Consider the following 24,384-nt stretch of genomic DNA (forward strand, 5'->3'; position numbering starts at 1 on the left):
CCTCGCCGGCTATGGGGCTCGAACCCGGACCTTCTTGCTGTGAGGCGACGGCGCTAACCACTACACCACCGTGCCGCCCAAGGTGTGACTTTTCATGGAAAACACAAAATTGTCTGGGTGACCCCAAACTTTTGAACGGTAGTGTAGGATGCATATAATTTCTACCCATATTTGCTTCATTACAATTATTAATGAAGTTATGGACTAATTAAGCCTTAATGAGCAGTTCAACAAAAATTGCTTCTTCTCGGTCAATTCCTCGCCATTTTGGATTCTTTCTGGCAAATAGGTCGGTATTCCTAGGGTGGATATCAAAAAAGTCCTTCCCACACCATGTGGCGCATAGGGCAGCGCCGATCTGTTTCCGTAGCCCTCGGCCTCTCGCCTATCACATAGCTAGGGTTACAGTGGGGGGGGCTGGTCCTCTGGTAACTGCAAGAGTTTGACTCCCCACTCCCATCTGTATTGCAGTGTGCCTTGCCAGACGGCAGTAGGTACCATTTTTATGATGGTCTTTGGTATGACCCGACTGTGAGTAGAACTCCCGATTGGGAGGCGGACACGCTAACCACTAGGCCAACTCGTGGTCTAAGGTGTATATAGCTTGTATATAGTGTATATACTGTCTTACTAGTGTAATGGAAAGAATGAATGTATTTTTCTTTTCATAAAATTAGGAGGTGTGTTTTGAAATGGCACATCTCTCTCTTTCTGCTGTCACATCCATGCCCGGGTGGTGTGCTGTGGCCGACGTGAAGTGGAGGAGTCTGGTTTATATTCGAACCGTGATTTTGCATGTGCATGTAGAAGCAGCAACACCACGAGTGGCATTGTTCACATACTCGTCCGCTGATCATCTGGAGGATTAAACATGACATTCTCTAGATGGCATGCCGGATCCAAAACATCTCTGTCCATCTGGCTTCCAAGATGAAATGAACTGTAAAATATTTAGTGATTTCATGTAAACAGACAAGCTCTGCTTCTTTCGGAAAATTTACACTGTCTTTGTGATTGTTGTCATGAACTGTGTCTCAAATTTAAATCTCTAACCATGCATTCAAAAGTAGATGGAAACGCTAGGATCCTGGTTTGCAAAACAGACCTTTCGGTACAGTAGGTGTGAAAGCTACATGAGAAGTTCTTTGAACTCAAACACAAACTCTAAAAGGAAAACAGGGTTGGCTTGGTACTCAGTGATGTTCTAGAATTGGTCATAAATATGCAATTTGAGAAACTTCACTAATTTGATTAGCAGTGGAAGATGAACAGGGAAATTTGTCCATTTTTATTGCTGGTTTCCTATGCTAGTGTCAAAGCCAAAATCAAAGTCCATCCCATGCCAGGACCTGGTCTTCCCAGACAGTCTCTTGTCCCAGTACTAACCAGGCCCTTAAGGCGCATTGGGCGCCGCCAATCTCCGCTTCTATAGCCCTCGGCGTCTCGCCTTTTACACAGGTAGGGTAACAGTGAGCGGCGGGTCCTTTGGTAACCATGAAAGCTTGACTCCCCACTCACATCTGTATTGCAGCGTGCCTTGCCAGACGGCAGTAGATACCATTTTTATGACCGTCTTTGGTCATCCTGTTGGTGTGGGTCACTGGGGCCTGGGTGTGAACGGCCTAGAGAGTCGCTGGGGTGATCAATGGATTTTTGGTTCTCTCTGTCCTCCTGTGAGTCACGGAAAACAGCTGGGTTTTGGTATGTATTCAGTTTTCTGCTTCAAGAGCAGAAAAAGGAACATACAGTAATGGACAAGGAGGATAACAGGAACAAACACAAGAACATTGTCATTCCCTACATTTCTGGTCTATCTGAGAAACTCCGGAGGATCTTCTACAAACACAACATTCCGGTACATTTCAGACCCAGTAACACCCTGAAGCAGAAACTGGTCCACCCTAAGGACAGAATAGCCAGACTCAAACAGGACAACGTAGTGTATGCAATTCAGTGCAGTGAGGATTGCACGGACTCATATATTGGGGAAACAAAACAACCGCTTCACAGGTGCATGGCTCAACACAGGAGAGCCAGTTCCTCAGGCCAGGACTCTGCTGTCTATCTTCATCTTAACAACAAAGGACACTCATTTCAGGATTGCAATGTACGCATTTTAGCCAGAGAGGATCGTTGGTATGAGTGAGGAGTTAAAGAAGCCATTTTTGTCAACCTGGAATGGCCATCACTGAACAGAGGTGGGGGTCTAAGACATCATTTATCAGCCACCTACAATGCAGTACTTGGCGCACTTCCCAGACAACTGAATGCACACCAAAACCCAGCTGTTTTCAGTGACTCACAGGAGGACAGAGAGAACCAACAACCCATTGATCACCCCAGCGACTCTCTAGGTCGTTTACACGCAGACCCCAGTGACCCACGCCAACAGGATGACTCAACGACACCTTAGGATTGCTTTTCATCCATGAGAGGATAACTACCCGATACGCCCTATTAGTCAGACAGAACTGAAGAAGCCTTTCGGATTAGAGGTGAAACGTCTTCAAGAATCTTCAAGCAAGTCCAGTTGCTCTTTTACCATCCACAGACTAAGAATAAAGCTGTTGATATTTAGCCTTGGCTAATGTTTTCCCACATTTGTGGTGCCTTGGTGAACACATATACACAGTAGTGTGTGATTTGACACAGACACACACACACCTGGGTGGCACGGTGGTGTAGCGGTTAGCACTGTCGCCTCACAGCAAGAAGGTCCGGGTTCGAGCCCCGTGGCCGGCGAGGGCCTTTCTGTGCGGAGTTTGCATGTTCTCCCTGTGTCCGCGTGGGTTTCCTCCGGGTGCTCCGGTTTCCCCCACAGTCCAAAGACATGCAGGTTAGGTTAACTGGTGACTCTAAATTGACCGTAGGTGTTAATGAGAGTGTGAATGGTTGTCTTTGTCTATGTGTCAGCCCTGTGATGACCTGGCGACTTGTCCAGGGTGTGCCCCGCCTTTCGCCTGTAGTCAGCTGGGATAGGCTCCAGCTTGCCTGCAACCCTGTAGAAGGATAAAGCGGCTAGAGGTGATGAGATGAGACACACACACCTTTCTCCTTTACTTCATAATTTTAGTAAATCTAAGACTCTATCTTAAGTAAAGCATATTGTAAAACTAGCCAGTCATTACTCCAGTTTGTGAAATAGCTATCTTAAAGGTCCCATGGCATGAAATTTTCACTTTCTGAGGTTTTTTAACGTTAAAATGAGTTCCTCTGACCTTCTTAAGTCACCCCAGTGGCTAGAAATTTCATAATGTGTAAACCAAACTATGCCCAACATTTGAGAATGGCGCGTCAAAACGGCGCGTTGATAAGCTCTTCCCTTTACTACGTCAGCAAGGGAGATGATCCCCACGCCCCCCCTCTGGATTCCCACCCACCGTATGGATTGCCCGCCCAGTTGTAGTGAGGAGACCATAGAGGACACAACAACATGGCATCACCTAAGCGAGCGAAACATGGAAATTGCGCTGTACATGGATGTGACAACACAGAAAAGAGTCTGTTTTTACTGCTGACGGGAGAGCCCCTGAAGACGCAGTGGCTTAATTTTATTTACTTCAATAATACGCCGTCGAGTCTACCTAAGACGGTGTATGTTTGTCGGAAGCATTTTCCTGAGGAAGGTTTCCACAACTTGGGACAGTACAGGGCAGGTTTTGCACATCAACTGTCACTGAAGCCTGGGTCCGTACCAAGCATCCCTGCCGCATCAGCCACAAACACCGAACAAGTAAGTGTATAACTGTTAAGTCGTTTTGCCGTGTTTTAAAATTGGTGCGTTTGCAATGGCTACATTAGCTGTGCAGCTAACCGCTTCCTGCAGTTAGCCAGGTACTCTGCGCTACCTCTGTTATAATAGCCAATCAAAACAGTTTTTACAAAGACACCCACATTCTTTTTTTTAAGTCACTCGTTCATTTTATTTGTTTGTTTGTTCAGTAAAAACCCAAACATTTGTTGAATTTATTTGATTTCCTCGCGTCGCACCTTAATGACGTCAGCGCGCGGTATTTTTCCCTGATTCTGGGCCGGGGTGTCGTGAGTGGCATAGCAGCTCCATCGCTGCGATCCATTGAAAGTCAGCCCTAGATCCAATCTTTTGTCGGGAGCCGAGGTCGCGCGGGCGGCCCTCCAGCGGCACCGGCCGCCCGTGGAGGCAGCGGTTCTCCCAGGGGCGAGTTGGGGGGAGGAAACGGCAAAGTCCCCACTCCTCCATGGTAAAACTGCTCAGTTTTACCATGGGCCTCAGGCTGAAAAAAACCCGACAAAGTCCCAGTTTTACCATGGGCTCGAGTTGTACCATTTTTTTAGACAGGGCGGACGGACCAGGGCATTTGCCCGCCTGGCCGTGCCCGACGAGGAGCACTCTTGGCTGGCTTGGGAGGCAGACGGCAGCCCCTCCCCCATGACACGCCCCCACCCTCTACCCTTCCCCGCCTCCATGCTTCTCATTAGCAAAACGATGCACTGGGAAAAGGGCTGAAATGGGGCTTTCTTCCAGGAGGCTATATCTACGTTCCGAGGGTTCATTTCGAGAAAGGCTGCGGATATAACATCCGGAAGCCTCCACGATCCCGTTTAAAGCATCAACAAACCACCATGCCATGGGTCCTTTAATAAGCCTTATTTGAAATAATAAGATTAAATTAAATCTAAATCTAGCAAGTGTAGAACTTGTACATGATCATTAATCTATTCAATCCTGTTTTTCTTTTAAATACACCCATTTGTGTCAATGTAGTTGATGAATAAAGTTATGAAAGGTACTTCATACACTGCAAAAATTTGAAAACTGAATTTGAGGAGAAAATTACTTCATACTAGGGAAATTATCTTGCTGCATGGACAGATTTTTTTTTTTTTTTTACCTGATAAGACATCTTAGAATAAGTTGGTTGCAATCTAGAACAACTTCTTCTTTTGGCTGCTCCCAATTAGGGGTCGCCACAGCGGATCTTTCGTCTCCATTGCTCCCGGTCTTCCGCATCCTTCTCTACCACACCTGCCACTTTCATGTCCTCTCTCACCACATCCATGTATCTCCTCTTTGGCCTTCCTTGTTTTCGTGTGCCTGGCAGCTCCATCCTCAACATTCTCCTTCCCACATGCTCTGCATCTCTTCTCAGGATGGGCCCATACCCAGGGCCGCTGACAGCTTTGGCTGGGCCCGGGACAAAATGCTCTGAATGGGGCCCCCCCCCCCCCCCCCCCCCCCCCCCCCCAACAACCCCCCCGGGCCAACCCACACACACATCCACCTCTCTTATCCCAGTCTACTCACTCCAACCCTTAAATGACAGGTATTCAAAAAGGTATTCCTAAACTCGTGGATAGTCTACTATAATCACGCGATTGGGGTGCTCTTGAAGGAGCAGCGATGGACGGGGGATTTCGGGCAGGGCTGGGGGCGAACATAGTGTACTGTGCGTGCGTACTGTCCAGTGTGAAAAGCAGAGAAGAACACACCGCTCGAGAAACGGCGGGATATGATTGCGGGCTAATGTGAATATTCTTAGCTTCAATCAGATATATGAAACACAATGTTATTAAGCCGTTGTGGTTATGAAATGATTCAATGCCCTGTGCGTTTGATATGGTGTTCAGTGTGACTTGCTCTCCCCTCGTTTGTAACATGAATTGCGTGCCGCGGTTGGGGTTACTTTACGGGGCTGGAAAAAGTTGGCTGTGTCTTACCTGGCTCAGCCGCCCCACTGCCTTTGCTAGTACCTGCTGCATCATCCGAATCTTTTTTAAAATATTTATGCAGTGAGCCCCTGAGTCTCTTGGTTTCTTCCTCTCGTTTTCTCTTTTCTTTTCTGTGCTCCTGACTTGTGCATGTTGGCAAATTGCACGCACGCTGATTGTCGAAGCGCTATGATCGATGTCGTTTTTTTCCCCTTAATCAAAGAGTCAGACCAAACCATTTTTGCATTGGGGTGGTAGGGGGTTCTTGACGCCTTTTTCAAAGACAATAAAGGCAAAAGATCTAGAAATCATTTATTGAATGCAAATATAGCACATTTCTCCCCCAAATCAACACATTTTGAAATGAAATAAAATAATTTAATCGCAACTTCATGAGAGCCCAGTTCTGGGCCCTCCCCATTTCTGGGCCCGGGACAACATACCCGTTTGTCCCCCCCTGTTGGCGGGCCTGCCCATACCATCTCAGTCTCATCTCTCTTAGCTTAATTCCCAAGCTCTCTACATGTGCTGTCCCTCTGATGTGCTCGTTCCTTATCCTGTCCAACCTCCCATCGCAAACCTTAACATCCTCAACTCCGCCACCTCCAACTTTGCCTCCTGTCTCTTCGTTAAGCGTACGGTCTCCAATCCATACATCACAGCTGGTCTCACTACTGTCTTATACATCTTACCTTTCACTTTTGCTGGGACTTTCCGATCACAAATGACTCCCGAAATCCTTCTCCACCCTGCCTGCACTCTCTTTCTCACCTCACTATCGCAGCCCCCATTTTCCTGCACAGTTGACCCCAGGTACTTGAATTCACCAACTTTCTTTACATCGACTCCTTGCATCTTAACTACACTCTCATCCCCATTCTCAATGATGCACATGTATTCTGGTTGGTTGCAGTCTAGAACTAAGTTTAATAATCTCAGAATTGGCACCTTGTATTCTTCTAATAGGAAATGTGAGATTGTTTCAACTATTTTCACTTGCTAATATATCATTTTTTGCCGTGTGGGTCATAATTTAACCAAGAAGATGCTGCGAGATGGTCAAACACATTTATTTCACAGCTTAATTGAAAAGCAACACACTCATCTCTAGAATTACTGGCACCCTTTAAAAAGGTTATTTATTTTTTTAATGTGGTTAATTAGTTTAGTCTCATATTGCAAGTATGAGAGAAATCTAACCTCACTCAAAGTAATCCAAATAAATTTATTCACTTTTTAAACTGAATGTAATGTCCTTACCTTACTAAAAGTTCATCTCTATCATTTGAGCAAAAACAAAGCAAAAAAAAATATTGTACTTATTACCACAAAGCTGCCCCGTTACACTGGGTTACAGTCAGACGTCTCGGAGAACGAGTACTAACTGATGAAAAATAACCTGAAATGTCTGTAGGTACAGGTGAGAGTGGAAAAAGCACCTTCATCAAGCAGATGAGGATCATCCATGGAAAAGGCTACTCGGAGGACGATAGGAGGGCCTTCACCAAGTTCATCTTCCAGAATATATTTGTGGCAGTGCAAGATATGATCAAAGCCATGAAAAATCTCCAGATCCAGTTTACAGACGACAGAAATAGAGTGAGCACTTATAGCTGTACACACGCACAATTATCAGACTATTGCAAAGTTAATATATTAATATAAAGAATAAAAATAACTTCATTTATTCTATCCACATTCACTGGAGCAATCGTGCACTCTGATTGGCTACTCTACTACGAGGATATCAGCTCATATAGCGTGAGTAGAGAAAAACAAAATGGTGGAGTGTGTTGCTGAACCAACCGGGGATGAAATAAAAACTCTACTTGAAAACAAACCCCCCCCCCCAAAAAAAGGCAACAAATATGGAATGAAAGTATTTGATGGTAAGAACGTATCTTTTTTTTTTTTTTCAGGTATTATTATTATTATTATTATAGCATTTTTCACAAATTGCTCCTGTCATTTCTCCAGTTTGTTTACATTCTAAGCGGAAATTATTTTGTCAGACGTTTTGTATAAAGTTTTTATTTATTGAATTTGCAAAAAATAAAAATGCTGTTTCTTAAAATCCAGTGAATGTGGATAGAATAAAACAGTTATTCCACTCAATCTCGTCGTACATGGATTATAGCCGACTCAGTGCTACGTTTCTCGTTGGCTATCAGCTCGTGTACGACTCGATTTCATGGAATAACTGTTAAATATTCATATATCACATTTAGTTAATTGAAAATGCATCACAAAGGGCTCTGCAGAAACAATCTCATCTCTCATCTCATTATCTGTAGCCGCTTTATCCTGTTCTACAGGGTCGCAAGCAAGCTGGAGCCTATCCCAGCTGACTACGGGCGAAAGGCGGGGTACACCCTGGACAAGTCGCCAGGTCATCACAGGGCTGACACATAGACACAGACAACCATTCACACTCACATTCACACCTACGGTCAATTTAGAGTCACCAGTTAACCTAACCTGCATGTCTTTGGACTGTGGGGGAAACCGGAGCACCCGGAGGAAGCAGAAACAATATTATTACAAAATACAATCAACCTCACATTTATTGGTACCTTTAATGAAAAAGCAATAAGAGAAAACAAGATGTGTGGAGTTGTGCTAATTTTTAGTAAAATTACCTGCTGTGATGCCTAAACAACATTGGACACACTTGTACTCTTGAACCCTCCATGGAAAACCCTGGAAACATTATTTCTTCAAGGGTTTTCTCAACTTAGGTAGATGATGTCTGAATAATTGTGGTTATTTATCAGTCTTTTAGTATAATTGTGTGTAAATATTTCCATCAGCCAAACTGAACTAGAATTCCTGTCAGAGTGACAAACATTTCAATGTTTTTATCCTGATGTGTGCATGTTAATAAATGCTAATCAGATGTAAATTAGCAAAGATGTACAGTACATGGCATATTTGATTTATATTTAGTGCTCACAGAGAGCTGAAAATGACGACTAAAAAATGGTGTGCGAAAAATGTTCCAATAACGCAGCTCAGCCACTGCAGTGCATCAGCTACTAGAGACACACTAACTCTTCGTCTGGTCTTATTTGTCATAATTTATGCATTTGTTTTGAATTGCTTTAATTTAAGTCATTGATATGAAGTGTTTGTTAAAAAAAAATGAAACGTCACATGTGCAATTGAAAAATGGATATAACTGCATTAATTTGCGATTTATACAATTTGAAGCTTTTCCATAGAAGATCTCACAAGGGAGACGCCTCGAATAAATTAGTTTGTGTCCAGCTTGATACATAAGGCCTATTGTATTGTGTTTTTTTTAAATATAGTGATAGAAATTAGCAAACCAATCATTTTGAACTTGACGATACCTAAAGAGTAAACAAGGGATCGATTTTGAGGTTGTTTATGCATTTCAGAGTTACGCCGTGATGCTGCTTAGTGTGACTCCAGATAATATGAGCACTATGGATCAGCATTATGTCGAGGCTATACGCAGCATGTGGCAAGATCCCAGCATGCAACAGTGCTACGAGCGCAGGAGAGAGTACCAGCTTTCTGATTCGGCCAAATAGTGAGTTGCGCTCATCGAGGCTGTTTGTATACCTTACTTTAATCCAATCATTTTTCAAATAGATAGTGTGTATGTTGTACGTGTGGATCTATCATTGTAAATATTTGCAAATGTGATTTTAATTTTTAGTTACCTGGATGATATCGAGCGAATATCAGCTCCCCTGTACGTACCCTCCGAGAAGGATATTCTCCGAGTCCGAGTTCGCACCACTGGAGTCATCGAGTACCACTTTAAACTTAACTCCGTTATATTCAGGTGAGATGGTGAAGAACACTATAAAGGACTTGTTTGATATGTCGAGGTGTATTAGATGTATCTAAACACCTGTATTGTGTTACCAGGATGGTTGATGTAGGGGGTCAGCGTTCAGAGAGGAGGAAATGGATCCACTGTTTTGAAAATGTGACTTCTATCATTTTTCTGGTGGCACTGAACGAGTATGACCAGGTCCTGTTTGAGAACGAGAATGAGGTGGGATGCTCTTCCAGGCTGACTCATGATTACTCACTTTTACAACGACACTGAGCGAAAAGTAAGAAGCCATGCACTTTGTCTATTCATAGAATCGTATGGAAGAGAGTAAAGCACTCTTTAAGACCATCATCAGCTACCAATTTTTCCAAAGCACCTCCATCATTATCTTTTTCAACAAAACAGATCTCCTTCAAGAGAAAATCCACAAGTCCCACCTCGCAGACTACTATCCTGAATACAGAGGTGAGAGGCTTACAGATTCTACATTGTGTCCCAAGATTAGTGAAGCTGTTAGTGATTTATTATTATTTTATTATTATGAGAAACAAATACAGTAAGCGATACAGACGGCTGTTAAAACGTACATATGTGTGCTTTAATTTTACCCTTTATTAGCTCGTATGGGACCAAAGACTAATATTTCTCATTTATTAACAGAGAAGATGACAATAAATGACTTGTTTTCATTAAAAGAGGCAGTGGATCTCTTACTAGTCAATTAAGAATAAGCAGTTAGTTAAAAGGATGGATCACAATCCAAGTAAAACAAAAATAAGAATATATCTAGCGCTAAAACTACCTAACCAGCTCGTTAGTTAGTTAGTTTTGGATCATTTTTATGATCAAGCTAATAGCTTAACTCTATTGGCAGCTATGAGAGATTAGCAGTATTGAAAAAAAAAGTTGGCTAAATAATTCACAATGGTAGCAGAAACCTTAAAGGTCCCATGGCATGAAATTTTCACTTTCTGAGGTTTCTTAACTTTAAAATGAGTTCCTCTGACCTTCTTAAGTCACCCCAGTGGCTAGAAATTTCATAATGTGTAAACCAAACTATGCCCAACATTTGAGAATGGCGCGTCAAAATGGCGCGTTGATAAACTCTTCCCTTTACTACGTCAGCAAGGGAGATGATCCCCACGCCCCCCCTCTGGATTCCCACCCACTGTATGGATTGCCCGCCCAGTTGTAGTGAGGAGACCATAGAGGACACAACAACATGGCATCACCTAAGCGAGCGAAACATGGAAATTGCGCTGTACATGGATGTGACAACACAGAAAAGAGTCTGTTTTTACTGCCGATGGGAGAGCCCCTGAAGACGCAGTGGCTTAATTTTATTTACTTCAATAATACGCCGTCGAGTCTACCTAAGATGGTGTATGTTTGTCGGAAGCATTTTCCTGATGAATGTTTCCACAACTTGGGACAGTACAGGGCAGGTTTTGCACATCAACTGTCACTGAAGCCTGGGTCCGTATCAAGCATCCCTGCCGCATCAGCCACAAACACCGAACAAGTAAGTGTATAACTGGTCGTTTTGCCGTGTTTTAAAATCGGTGCGTTAGCCTAGCAATGGCTACGTTAGCTGTGCAGCTAACCGCTTCCTGCAGTTAGCCAGGTAATCTGCGCTACAAAACTAAAGAGCATGCAGCATGCTCTGTTAAACTGAGTTTAGTCTGGAAATTGACTGTAACTTATGAGCTTATGTTTGACTATTGCTCCACAATGCATGTCTTCTGTTGGATAAGCCATATGTTGCTGTAGTTGCTGCTTCTATCCTCTTTGGTTATGGAGTGCGTGTTCAAGCCTAGGGTATTATATGTTCGTAAACTACCACTCCGAACACTCTCACTCTCTGTTCTCTGTGTCACGTTGAGTTTACGAAAGGAGTCCGAGGGAGAACGGGGTTTTGTCTTAGCAGCGTGGCTACAGGCGCTGATAGCAGCGAGTATGTGTGTGTGCAGCTTGGTCAAGCCCCTCCCTCCATGGCCCGCCCCCACCCTCTACCCTTCCCCGCCTCCATGCTTCTCATTAGCAAAACGACGCACTGGGAAAAGCGCTGAAATGGGGCTTTCTCCCAGGAGGCTATATTTACGTGCCGAGGGTTCATTTCGAGAAAGGCTGCGGATATAACATCCGGAAACCTCCACAAGCCCGTTTACAGCATCAACAAACCACCATGCCATGGGACCTTTAAAGCTAGACGGCCTTTCGATTTCATAAAATCGGGTGAAATTTAATTCTCTGTCATTGTTATATATGTTTATTTCTGTAATATCTGACAAGATATCAGGCCATTCTGTGGCTGGGAAGTTATTTAATTTGAGGGGATTAAAGCAAATAGTGTGCATGAAATCGCTTGCTTCGTGCAGTCAAGCAGACAGAGGAAGTCCGTGTGTGTGTGCGTGTGCAGGTTTACCTTCTTCTTCTTTTGGGTTTTACAGCAGCTGGCATCCACAGTGTTGCCAGTCACATCTACAGGTTTCCCTTTGACCGTGCACTGACAGTTCTATCATTCTGTCGCTAAATGAACAGCTGATCACACCGAGGTGCTCGCTGACCGCCGGTATTTATTAGTTTGGTCCTGCGTTTCCTTTCCTTCGTATATAACATGACGTCTTTTCTTCTCGCTTTCCGTTACTGTAGTCGGTCTTTCACGTTTCATTTGCACACTCACGTCCTTCATTTTTCTCTCCTGTTTCAAATTTGTATGGTGCTATCTCATCTCATCTCATTATCTCTAGCCGCTTTATCCTTCTACAGGGTCGCAGGCAAGCTGGAGCCTATCCCAGCTGACTACGGGCGAAAGGCGGGGTACACCCTGGACAAGTCGCCAGGTCATCACAGGGCTGACACATAGACACAGACAACCATTCACACTCACATTCACACCTACGGTCAATTTAGAGTCACCAGTTAACCTAACCTGCATGTCTTTGGACTGTGGGGGAAACCGGAGCACCCGGAGGAAACCCACGCGGACACGGGGAGAACATGCAAACTCCGCACAGAAAGGCCCTCGCCGGCCACGGGGCTCGAACCCGGACCTTCTTGCTGTGAGGCGACAGCACTAACCACTACACCACCGTGCCACCCTGTATGGTGCTATGACAAATGAAAATCTGCGTCCTGTGGCTTTGACCTCAAACGTCATGAAATGCTTTGAGAAACTTGTTGTGTCACTTTTAGAGAAAGAAGTTGAGTCATTATTAGACACTTACCAGTTTTCTTACAAGAAAAACAGAAGCACTGAAGATGCCATTCTTAGTATTGTTCACTTAGTGTCTAAACATCTTGAAAACACTAAGGCCTATGCTCGTGTTCTATTTGTTGACTTTAGTTCAGCTTTTGACACTGTGCAGACACATCTGCTCCTAAAGAAGTTGTGTAACATGGGTGTTAGTGTCTTCCTAATTAAATGGTTTTACTCTTTCTTATATAACAGAACACGTGTTAAGGTGAATGGGTTTCTGTCAGAGGTAGGTTACAAAAACACTGGAGTTCCACAAGGTAGTGCGTCATCTCCGGTGCTCTCTGCCTTGTACACTACCGTTCAAAAGTTTGGGGTCACCCAGACAATTTTGTGTTTTCCATGAAAAGTCACACTTTTATTTACCACCATAAGTTGTAAAATGAATAGAAAATATCGTCAAGACATTTTTCTGGCCATTTTGAGCATTTAATCGACCCCACAAATGTGATGCTCCAGAAACTCAATCTGCTCAAAGGAAGGTCAGTTTTATAGCTTCTCTAAAGAGCTCAACTGTTTTCAGCTGTGCTAACATGATTGTACAAGAGTTTTCTAATCATCCATTAGCCTTCTGAGGCAATGAGCAAACACATTATACCATTAGAACACTGGAGTGAGAGTTGCTGGAAATGGGCCTCTATACACCTATGGAGATATTGCACCTGACGTTTTCAGCTAGAATAGTCGTTTGCCACATTAGCAATGTATAGAGTGCATTTCTGATTAGTTTAAAGTGATCTTCATTGAAAAGAACAGTGCTTTTCTTTCAAAAATAAGGACATTTCAAAGTGACCCCAAACTTTTGAACGGTAGTGTGTACTAGTGATTGTAGAAGCATACATTCAAATAACTCCATTGTGAAATATGCAGATGATACCGCCATTCTGAACCTTCTACAAAAAGACATGGACCTTTCATCATATTACAGTGAAATAGTCTCCTTTATTAAGTGGTGTGATAACAACTGTCTCCTGTTAAATGTCAAAAAGACACAAGAAATGGTTTTTGACCCAAGGAATGTTTCTGACCGTGAGCCTGTTGCCATCAAAGACACTGCAATTCGACAAGTGTCATCCTACAAATACCTAGGGATCCAGATGGACGGTGCTCTGTGTCGGAAACCTCACATTGACTTTCTGTGCTCACGACTGCAGCAGAGACTGTACTTTATAAGAAGACTGAGACTGTATGGGGTGGACACTAACATACTGCTTGTTTTCTACCGAGCCACGCTGGAAAGTGTGATGCGGTATGGGATAACGGCCTGGTTTGGTAACTTAACTGTCCAACTTAGGAACAAGCTTGCCCATATTCATAAAACAGCTATGAAAATAATTGGCCTGAAAGATTATGAATCCATACAGACCATACAGTTGTGTTCAAAATTATTCAGCCCCCAGTGCTGTAAAGGGTTTTAGGGAATTCAGTGTACTTTTGTAATTGTGTTCATAATGACATCTTACAAGGACTTGTTAAAGAACCAAATGCAACTAAAATGACATCAATTGCTTTTGTAATAAAGTATTAAATGGCCTTTTTGTGATTTCTTCATTGACACAATTATTCAACCCCTTTAAGACTACCACTCTTAAGAACAGAGGTTCATTCAAGTGTTTTCAATCAGGTATTGAAAACACCTGTGGATGTCAACGAGCATCAATCAAGCATAATAAGCACCAATTAGGCAGATTTAAAAGGACTGTGATACTTGGCTCCTTCTAGACATTTACTGGTGTGTTGACAAACATGGTGAAGGCAAGAGAATGGTCCCAGAAGACAAGAGAAGAGGTTATTTCTCTTCACAAGAATGGCAATGGATATAAGAAGATTTCCAAAATGTTAAACATTCCAAGAGATACTATCAGAAGCATCATCTGTAAATTCAAGGCAAAGGGCACAGTGGAAACGCTACCTGGTCGTGGCAGAAAGAAGATCCTGACGGCGACTGCTGTGCGCTACCTGAAGTGCCAGGTGGATAAAAATCCCCGTGTGACTGGTGAGGAACTGAAAAAAGATCTGTCAGATGTGGGCATTGAGGTTTCAGCACAGACAATAAGGCGCACACTGTGTAATGACGGCCTCTATGCCAGAACTCCCAGGCGCACCCCCTTGCTGACTCCAAAGAATAAGAAAAGTCGACTGCAGTATGCCAAAAGTCATGTGGACAAGCCAGAAAAGTTTTGGGAAAGTGTTCTGTGGACTGATGAAACTAAATTAGAACTGTTTGGGCCCATGGACCAGCACTATGTTTGGAGGAGGAAGAACCAGGCCTATGAAGAAAAGAACACCTTGCCTACTGTGAAGCATGGCGGGGGGTCAATTATGCTTTGGGGCTGTTTTGCTTCTCATGGTACAGAGAAGCTTCATCGTGTGCAGGGTACCATGAATTCTCTTCAGTACCAGGAAATCTTGGAAGAAAATGTGATGGAGTCTGTCACAAACCTGCGGCTTGGGAGACGTTGGACCTTTCAACAGGACAATGATCCTAAGCACACATCCAAGTCCACTAGAGCATGGTTGAAGATGAAGGGCTGGAACATTCTGGAGTAGCCATCGCAGTCAACAGACTTAAATCTGATTGAGAACCTCTGGTGGGACCTAAAGAAGGCTGTTGCAGCGCGCAAGCCTAAGAATGTGACTGAACTGGAGGCTTTTGCCCATGAAGAATGGGCTAAGATACCCGTTGGTCACTGCAAGACACTTGTGTCAAGCTATGCTTCACGGTTGAAAGATGTTATAACTGGAAAAGGATGTTGTACTAAGTACTAAGAATGAATGTCACTTGGGGGTTGAATAAAACTGATAATGATGTGAGCACAGAAAATACATTTGTAGTCATTTTATTATAAATGTTATATTTGTCTAATTTACAAGTGCCTCTTTGATTTAATTGTAAATAAGATGACTGAAATGATCAAAATCAATGTCAAACTGGCCAAAACACTTAATTTCAGTGGGGGTTGAATAATTGTGAACACAACTGTATATGAAAAGGCAGTGATAAGAGCAGCAAAAATTATATCCAGCGACCATGGACACCCGCTGTTTACTGAATATGAATTTCTGCCATCAGGAAGGAGACTGAGGGTGTCACAGTGTAGAACTAACAGATATAAACTGTGCTTTGTTCCAGCATCAATCAAACTGTTGAATTCCAGCTACAGCGTCCATTCCACAACACATTAGCACTTTAAACATGTTGCATTTTACAACTAACACCTGATACTGTACTCTCTACCTCTTGTACTGTTGATTATTTTTGAGTTAGTGTATCTGTCCATATTTTGTTGTCTAAATGTCCATGCTTGTTGTTTAAATGTTTTTTCCTTGCTGTTTAAATATTTTTTGCTTGCAACTGTGTAGTACTTTGCCCAAGATAAATTTCCCCATGGGGACAATAATAAAGTATATTCTATTCTATTCGATCCCACAATGCCTTGCATGAATGGGGAAAGCCCACCACGTGATGCATGACGTAGTATCTTGTATTGCGTCATGGTGAAGCAGGAAAAAATAGCGGAGAATTTAGGGCCACATGGCTCTAAATTGATTTATTGTTCTATTTTTAAAAAAATGAACAAAATTGGAGGTCTGTGATTCGAATTCAGTCTCTTTCGGTCCACTAAACAAAAATAATTGGGCGTCGGGGAAAATTATTTTCATGACCTACACTTGAAAAATCTGAAAGGTGGTCTTCCTTTAATACTGCGTTATGTTGGGAAATGGATCAGTTTAGGTACACTGTCAGAAACAGAGGTACAGTAGGAGCAGTGGCGGCTGGTAGTCTTTCAAACAGGGGAGGCTGGTCGGTTACAATATTTCCAGATTTTAAAAGAAAAAAGAAAAAACACGTCAATTTTGCCCATACTCTTGCCTCTGATCTGGCTGATTGTTGGCAGGGTCACAAACTGTGAAATAACAGGTTCTTTTGGCCCATTAGCCTACTGTCCAATATACATGATGGTGGTGTTGGGGGGGGGGGTATATTTTAACATTTTATATTTTAAAATTGTGGCATGTTGTTTAAAAATTGATCATTATTGAAAGCAGCTCTTTATCAGGAACCTCAGCAGTAACAGCAGAGTGTTCTGGAATAGGCACAAGCACTGACCTTGGGGAGCCAAACATAGAGCTGGGTGCCACACATTTCATTCAATGACACTTTCCCTATATTTTACTTATTTTGACTGAGAAATGTTTTATTGACAATTTTAATAACCCTTCACTTTTAATCCAGGTCTGTAGTGTGAAATGTTCTCGGCTGTGTTTTTGTTTAAAAATGTTTTCCAAATTGTAGCTGTGTTTAATTCATATCCAGAAAAATATATATTCCAATATAATATACTCAGCATAAACATTTTAAATAGATTCTATATTTTTGGTCCATCCATGACGTATTACTAAAGTAGCCTATTTACTGTTGTTGATGTGGGTCACTTGCTGTTAGCCAATTCACTTTCTCATACCAGGAGAGCTGAAAGGAATAAGTATTATTCCCTACCTTTTTCACCAAGTCAATTTGAGGCGTTGGTCTACCCTGCTCTTTAATTTTAATTTTTTCCTCGAAAGGAAGACTGGCAAATGGCTTCACCAAAATTAAATCAGCAATGCTTGGCCTCCGTGCGCAGCTTTCTTGCTAGCTGACTAGCCCCCTCAAGTTCAAGTTCAGTCACTCAAATAAACGACATTTCTGGAACTAAGATAGCAAACTTGACAACACTATATTTACACTTTATTTACAATGAAAATATATACAAACTAAAAAAGCTGGTAGAAACCATATGTAATGAATGAAATCGAAATGTAAGCTGATCTCTTACAATACACCACAGCACTTGCGAATCCGCATGGGACTGAACTGAAATTCAGCGCTGCCTGTCTATATTTGAAACGAGCTGTCAATTAAAGAAAATATCCGTCCGCTTTCACCAATCACCAGTCTCCTCGCGGAAACTGCCATGTCCCTCCCACTGTGAGGCTCGGAGTCCATAGGCGGGCATTTTCGCAATATTTGTCCAATAATCGTCTTGCATTTTGATATTGAAAAGCGCATCGCTCCCAAATGCCATTGAAGTCCACTGAGGCTGGGAGTCCGTGGGCGGGTGTTTTTGCAGTATTTGTCCAATAATCGTCTTGCATTTTGAGATTGAAAAGTGCATAGCTCCCAAATGCCATTGAAGTCTACTGAGGCTGGGCTGCATCGCGCTGTCACGAGGGGGAAAAACTCATGCACACATTAGGCGAACTAGGGAAAGTTATAACGGAATGATTTTGCACTGTAGTTGGGTTGAGCACATATATTTCTATGATTCTGGATCTGAAATAGCAATGTTATATAGCTTATAACATTGCTATTTCAGATCCAGAATTTTTAGAGGAGGCTGAGCCTCCCTCGTTGTCTTAGAGCAATCGCCCGTGAGTAGGAGTCCATGTCTGTCCCCCAAGGTACAATCTACGCTAATGTCCCTCCTATGGCTCATTAATGGACCTCAAGGTAACTGTGTGTACCTTTGTAGGGTCAAAAAGGTACATATATGTTCCCAAGCAGTATATAAAGGGTACAAATCAGTACCTTAGGTGGGGTTTACATTAGACCGTATCAGCGGATCATCAGATTAACGTTTTTAAAACGGTTAGCGTGCACACAGCAACACCAATACACGATTCACGTGCACACAGCAACACCAATACACGGATATGCTCGGCTCTGCAGGCATCCTGTGCTCCAAATCACTCCGCCCTGAACAGCGAGTGCCCTCTGGAGGGTGCGCACTCCGGCCCTGCGCAGCTCACAGAGCGCGTGAGTATAGCGCACGAGCAGTGATTCGGGACTGAGCCGCTGTGTGTGTGATCCCAGCGCATATCACTTACCACTTGCAAGTGGAAGGATGGCAAGCCTAAAGACAATCATAACTACACAATGGGCAGTATTTGCATCAGTATTTGCAGTATTTTCATACTTTTATACTCTTTAATGAAAGGTGACACAAGGCGGAAGTCTGTGCCGTTTTTCAGCAGTCGCGTCACATGACCAACGCCAGCGAATCAGGAAGGTGGATGTCACAGTGACGTTGTCCAATGAGACGCCAGCTAGAGCTCAGCACAGCGTATCCGCGTATTCTCAATGTTTACACAGCACCGGACCTGACACGATCTGGATTGAATACGTGGACCCTGGCGGATTCCCGTTTCCTGGCGTTTCCTGGCGTTTTAATGTAAACGGACAGTGCATCCGCGAAGAAAACGAGACAGATACGGTCTAATGTAAACTTGGCCTAAGAGGGTCTTGCCCCAGTGACAAGCCACTGTACTCCTAAAGGTACAATAATGTACTTTATTTTCTGAGAGTGTATGGTGTTAAACATATAGCTATGATTGTAGTGTTGTTGTTTTTTTAATAAGTTGCAATTTCAAGCTAATGACCCATTTATAATTTATCATATCGTTTAACTTTCCATGAAAATTAGATTTTATTTCATCCATCTACGCTCCATTTTCCGGCTTGAGGGTGTGGCTGTGGTTACTGTGGCCATGATATAAGCTTTATTCCTCGAATTATTTTTCTTCCTGATGGGTTTAATGATATTTAGTACAGCTGAGAAAGTTGCATCGTGCTCAATCATGGTATTCAATAGCAGTAATAATAATAGGCCAGGAAAGTTGTTAGCTAAGCTTTCATTACTGGTAGGGATTAGTGCTACCCTTGTAATGAGGTATGAAACATATCAGTGGCTAAAGGCTGGTCATATGACATGGAGTGATCTGAAATACAGAAAATACTGCAGGCATTTTAATAAAAAAACAAACAACAACCAAATCTAGGTTATGACTGCAGGAGTGGGTGGGTCTTGTGATGCCTTTATTAAAGCGTGTAGTCAGAAAAAGCTACAGCGGATATAAAAGTCAGTTTCTGAAATACTCAAACCAGTCCATCTGTCTCAAACCAGCACCCATGCCACAGTGGAAAAAAGTCACACTTTGAGATCACAACTTTTCCCATTTGGATGTTTGAAGTGAACATTAATTAATTAACTGAACTCTTGATTTGTATCTGCATGATTTTCTGCATCGTGCTGCTGTCAAGTGATTGGCTGATTAGAGAACGGCATAAAACAGCAGGTGGATGGGTGTTCCTTATAAAGTGGCCAGTGAGTGTAGTTATGGCCCTTTTCCACTACCCTTTTTCAGCTCGCTTCAGCCCATTTCAGCCCGACACGGCTCGCGTTTCGACTACCTTAGAGCAGCACGACTCAGCTCGCTTCAGCCCTGCTTAGCACCCAAAACTCGCACGGTTTTGGAGTGGGGCTGAAGTGAGCCAAACCAAACCGAGTGGGGCTAGGGGCGTGAGGAGACACTCCCCTGTGCACTGATTGGTGAGGAGGAGTGTCCTCACATGCCCACACACGCCCCGCGAGCACGCTGGGATCTGTAAACACCGTAAACCCGGAAGAATAATAATTACGAATTACGAGAATTTCTGAAGCCTTATGTGCCTCGCCTCATCTATACGCTCTTGCCAGTATCTGTTGGCGTTGTCGGTGACGACAAGCCACAGCACCAAGACCAGCAACACTAACGACTCCATGTTTATTGTTTACTATCCGGGTCGTGAGACTACCGCTTAAAAGATCACTGATGTCACTGTTTGCGCCGCCTAACGACATCACGTGACGTCCACCCACTTTCGCTAACTCCACCCAATGTGTCCACCCACTTCCAGCCAGCACGGTTCAGCGCGGTTGTAGTCGAAATGCAACTCCAACAGCCCCACTCAGCTCGACTCAGCCCGACACGACTCAGCCCAACTCAGCCGCGTTGGTAGTGGAAAAGCGCCATTAGTTTCATCTTAAAAAAAAAAAAAATTACTGTTTTTTTTTTTCCAGAAATGACCTTTAATACGGGCGGCACGGTGGTGTAGTGGTTAGCGCTGTCGCCTCACAGCAAGAAGGTCCTGGATTCGAGCCCCGTGGCCGGCGAGGGCCTTTCTGTGCGGAGTTCGCATGTTCTCCCCGTGTCCGCGTGGGTTTCCTCCGGGTGCTCCGGTTTCCCCCACAGTCCAAAGACATGCAGGTTAGGTTAACTGGTGACTCTAAATTGACCGTAGGTGTGAATGTGAGTGTGAATGGTTGTCTGTGTCTATGTGTCAGCCCTGTGATGACCTGGCGACTTGTCCAGGGTGTACCCCGCCTTTCACCCGTAGTCAGCTGGGATAGGCTCCAGCTTGCCTGCGACCCTGTAGAAGGATAAAGCGGCTAGAGATAATGAGATGAGATGACCTTTAATACATCATTTAGTTGCAAATGTGTCTTGAGTAAGTTTATAAAGTTTACATATGGCTGCTTTAAGGCAAAGTGTGTCCCAAATAAGTCACCAAGCCTTTGTAAAGCCTGTGCATTTTAATAACTGACCATTTTATTGTTGTATTATCTTCAATACTGATTCAGACCTCAAATAAACAACCCAAACAATACAAGATCTTCAGTAATAAAAAAAAAAGCAACAGTGTAATCTCTCTCTTTTTCTTCTTTCTCCCAGGTCCCAAAAATGATGCAAATGCAGCGATGAAGTTCATCCTCAAAATGTATGAAGCTCTGAACTCCGAGTCACGCAAGCGCCTGTACTCACATTTCACTTGTGCTACAGACACAGAAAATATCCGTTTAATCTTCTCAGCTGTGAAAGACACTATCATGAGGATCTACATCAAGGAATTCGGCCTGACTTAGAACATCTGAGGCTATGGCTTTTATTTTAATATTGCAATTATTTATTTACTACTGTTATTTAGATCTGACGTTCCCTTACAGAAGAGTCACATGTGAATTTTCCATTTTCCATGATATCACGTATGCTTTCTTGCGTTCACGGTAGCAGTTTCAAGGCACAGCATGGTGGTAACATTTTCACATCAACATAACATCTCACATGAAATGGATGGGGATTTCTTGTCAGGGTTGTGACTTTTTTTTTATTTTATTTTATTATATTTTTAGGACAGATATGATTTGTGTGTTAAAAGTGTTTCTGTAAGCCTACAGTATAATACTGCCAATACTGCATTTTAAAGCTTGCTTCAGTTTTGTACAAAAACCACATTCAACACCAAGAAGCTGGAACTTTTCACCATTCAAACCCTTAAGGACCTGTTTTGGGTGGCACGGTGGTGTGGTGTAGTGGTTAGCGCTGTCGCATCATAGCAAGAAGGTTCTGGGTTCGAACCCAGTGGCCGGCGAGGGCCTTTCTGTGTGGAGTTTGCATGTTCTCCCTGTGTCTGCATGGGTTTCCTCCGGGTGCTCCGGTTTCCCCCACAGTCCAAAGACATGCAGGTTAGGTTAATATGGGACGGCCTTGGGCTGAGGTGCCGTTGAGCGAGGCACTGAACTCCCAACTGCTCCCCGGGCACTGTTAGCATGGCTGTCCACTGCTCTGGGTATGTGTGTGTGCTCATTGCTCATGTGTGTGTTCACTGCTTCAGATGGGTTAAAGGCAGAGAGGAAATTTCACAAGTGTGTGATGAATAAAGTTGTGCTTTCTTTCTTTTATTTTCTCTCAGAGTCCAGGTGTGGAGCTCGCCCCAATAACCTACCCTTGACAGGATATCTCTATTTGATGTTGATCCAAATGAGGGATATTTAAATTCAGACATTTTAAAAAACCCAATAATTAAATCCAATAATGCAATGAAATGGCATATTAACATTTTGTAATTTAACAAATACCATAAACATGTTCCATGTTGTAGTTCAGAGTATGTCCACTAGGTGGAAGCACTGTATTTGGGTCGGTCTACGAGTGATCCGGTCACCCTGACTCGATTCAGTGAGTCAGATCATTTGACTCGACTCAGCAGTAAGACTTGACTATTTTGCCAAACGACTCAGTTTTTTTTGTTTGTTTGTTTGTGGTTTTTTTTAACAATATAATTAACAATTATTCCACAAAATCGAGTTGTACATGAGCTGATAGCAGCAAAAAGCCCTGTACTACGAGGTTGAGTGGAATAACTGTTTTATTCTCTCCACATTCACTGGATTTTGAGAAACAGAGTATTTTTATTTTTCGCAAATTTGATAAATAATAACTTTATACAAAACATCCGACAAAATTTCTGCTTAGAATGTAAACAAACCGGCGAAATGGCAGGAACAATTTGTGAAAAACGCTCTAATAATTCTTGAAAAAGGGCGTCACGGTGGTGTAGTGGTTAGCGCTGTCGCCTCACAGCAAGAAGGTCCGGGTTCGAGCCCCGTGGCCGGCGAGGGCCTTTCTGTGCGGAGTTTGCATGTTCTCCCCGTGTCCGCGTGGGTTTCCTCCGGGTGCTCCGGTTTCCCCCACAGTCCAAAGACATGCAGGTTAGGTTAACTGGTGACTCTAAATTGAGCGTAGGTGTGAATGTGAGTGTGAATGGTTGTCTGTGTCTATGTGTCAGCCCTGTGATGACCTGGCGACTTGTCCAGGGTGTACCCCGCCTTTCGCCCGTAGTCAGCTGGGATAGGCTCCAGCTTGCCTGCGACCCTGTAGAACAGGATAAAGCGGCTAGAGATAATGAGATGAGATGAGATTCTTGAAAAATTAAAAAGAGATACGTTCTTATCATCAAATACTTTTATTCCATATTTTGTTGATTTTTTTGTATTTTTTTGGGTTTTGTTTTCAAGTAGAGTTTTCATTGCATCCTCAGGTGGTTCAGTAACGCGTTCCACCATTTTGTTCTTCTTTAGGGTCTTTTTTGGCAGTTGGCAAACCAGCTTAAAGGTGCATTACCACCACTGACTGGGCTGGAGTGTGGAACAGGAGATATTGGGTCGAGAGAAAATATATATATTCTTTTGGCTATTTTTAAAAAAATATTTGATAACAAAGCTGCCATTTTGTTTTTCTCTACTCACAGTATATGAGCTGATATCCTAGTAGTAGAGTAGCCAATCAGAGCACGCGATTGCTCATATCCAGTGAATGTGGATAAATAAATAAGATTATCCATCATGCTGCTCCTCCACCTTTAAGGAGGTTTATTCTGCTCTGAGTGAATGAGCACAGAGACTCAGTCCACTACAAGGGGAGACTGTAGCCTGCTTAAGAGAGGCACTGCTTTTGCACAATCAGCCTTCTCCTTTAAAGCTACACTGCCTTTCAGATTTTTCAAGTGTAGGTCATAAAAAGAATTTTCCTTGGCACCCAATTATTTTTATTTAGGGGGCCAAAAGCTACAGAATTCGAATCACAGACTTCCAATTTTAAAAGTTTTTAAAAAATAGAAGAATTAATGAATTAAGGGCCACATGGACCTAAATTCTCCGCTATTTTTTCCTGCTTCACCATGATCTAATTCAAGATACTACGCCATGCGTCATGTGGTGAGCTTTCTCCGTTCGCGCAAGGCATTGTGGGATACAAATTTGAAACAGGAGAGAAAAATGGCAGATGTGAGTGTGCGAATGAAACGTGAAAGACCGACTACAGTAACGGAAAGAGAGAAGAAAAGATGTTATGTTATATACAAAGGAAAGGAAACTCAGGACCAAACTAAAAAAATATCGGCGCTCAGCGAGCACCTCGGTGTGATCAGCTGTTCATTTAGCGACAGAATGATGGAACTGTCAGTGCAGGGTCAAAGGTAAACCTGTAG

At 43.1% G+C, this 24,384-nt stretch overlaps 1 protein-coding gene across 1 annotated transcript in view; it reads left to right on the forward strand.

Annotated features, from left to right (window-relative positions):
- The window catches only part of LOC132875792 (guanine nucleotide-binding protein subunit alpha-14-like), a 28,356-nt gene extending 5,310 nt beyond the window's left edge, over positions 1-23,046 (forward strand). Inside the window, exons 2-7 of the mRNA XM_060912857.1 lie at positions 7,103-7,287; positions 9,090-9,244; positions 9,374-9,502; positions 9,589-9,718; positions 9,811-9,964; positions 21,291-23,046. Coding sequence (XP_060768840.1) covers positions 7,103-7,287; positions 9,090-9,244; positions 9,374-9,502; positions 9,589-9,718; positions 9,811-9,964; positions 21,291-21,481 — 944 coding nt within the window. The 3' untranslated portion in view covers positions 21,482-23,046. The remainder of the gene's footprint in view (positions 1-7,102; positions 7,288-9,089; positions 9,245-9,373; positions 9,503-9,588; positions 9,719-9,810; positions 9,965-21,290) is intronic.
- The last annotated feature ends 1,338 nt before the right edge of the window (positions 23,047-24,384 follow it).

The sequence above is a fragment of the Neoarius graeffei genome, chromosome 28 (assembly GCF_027579695.1).
Source record: "Neoarius graeffei isolate fNeoGra1 chromosome 28, fNeoGra1.pri, whole genome shotgun sequence".
NCBI lineage: Eukaryota > Metazoa > Chordata > Actinopteri > Siluriformes > Ariidae > Neoarius > Neoarius graeffei.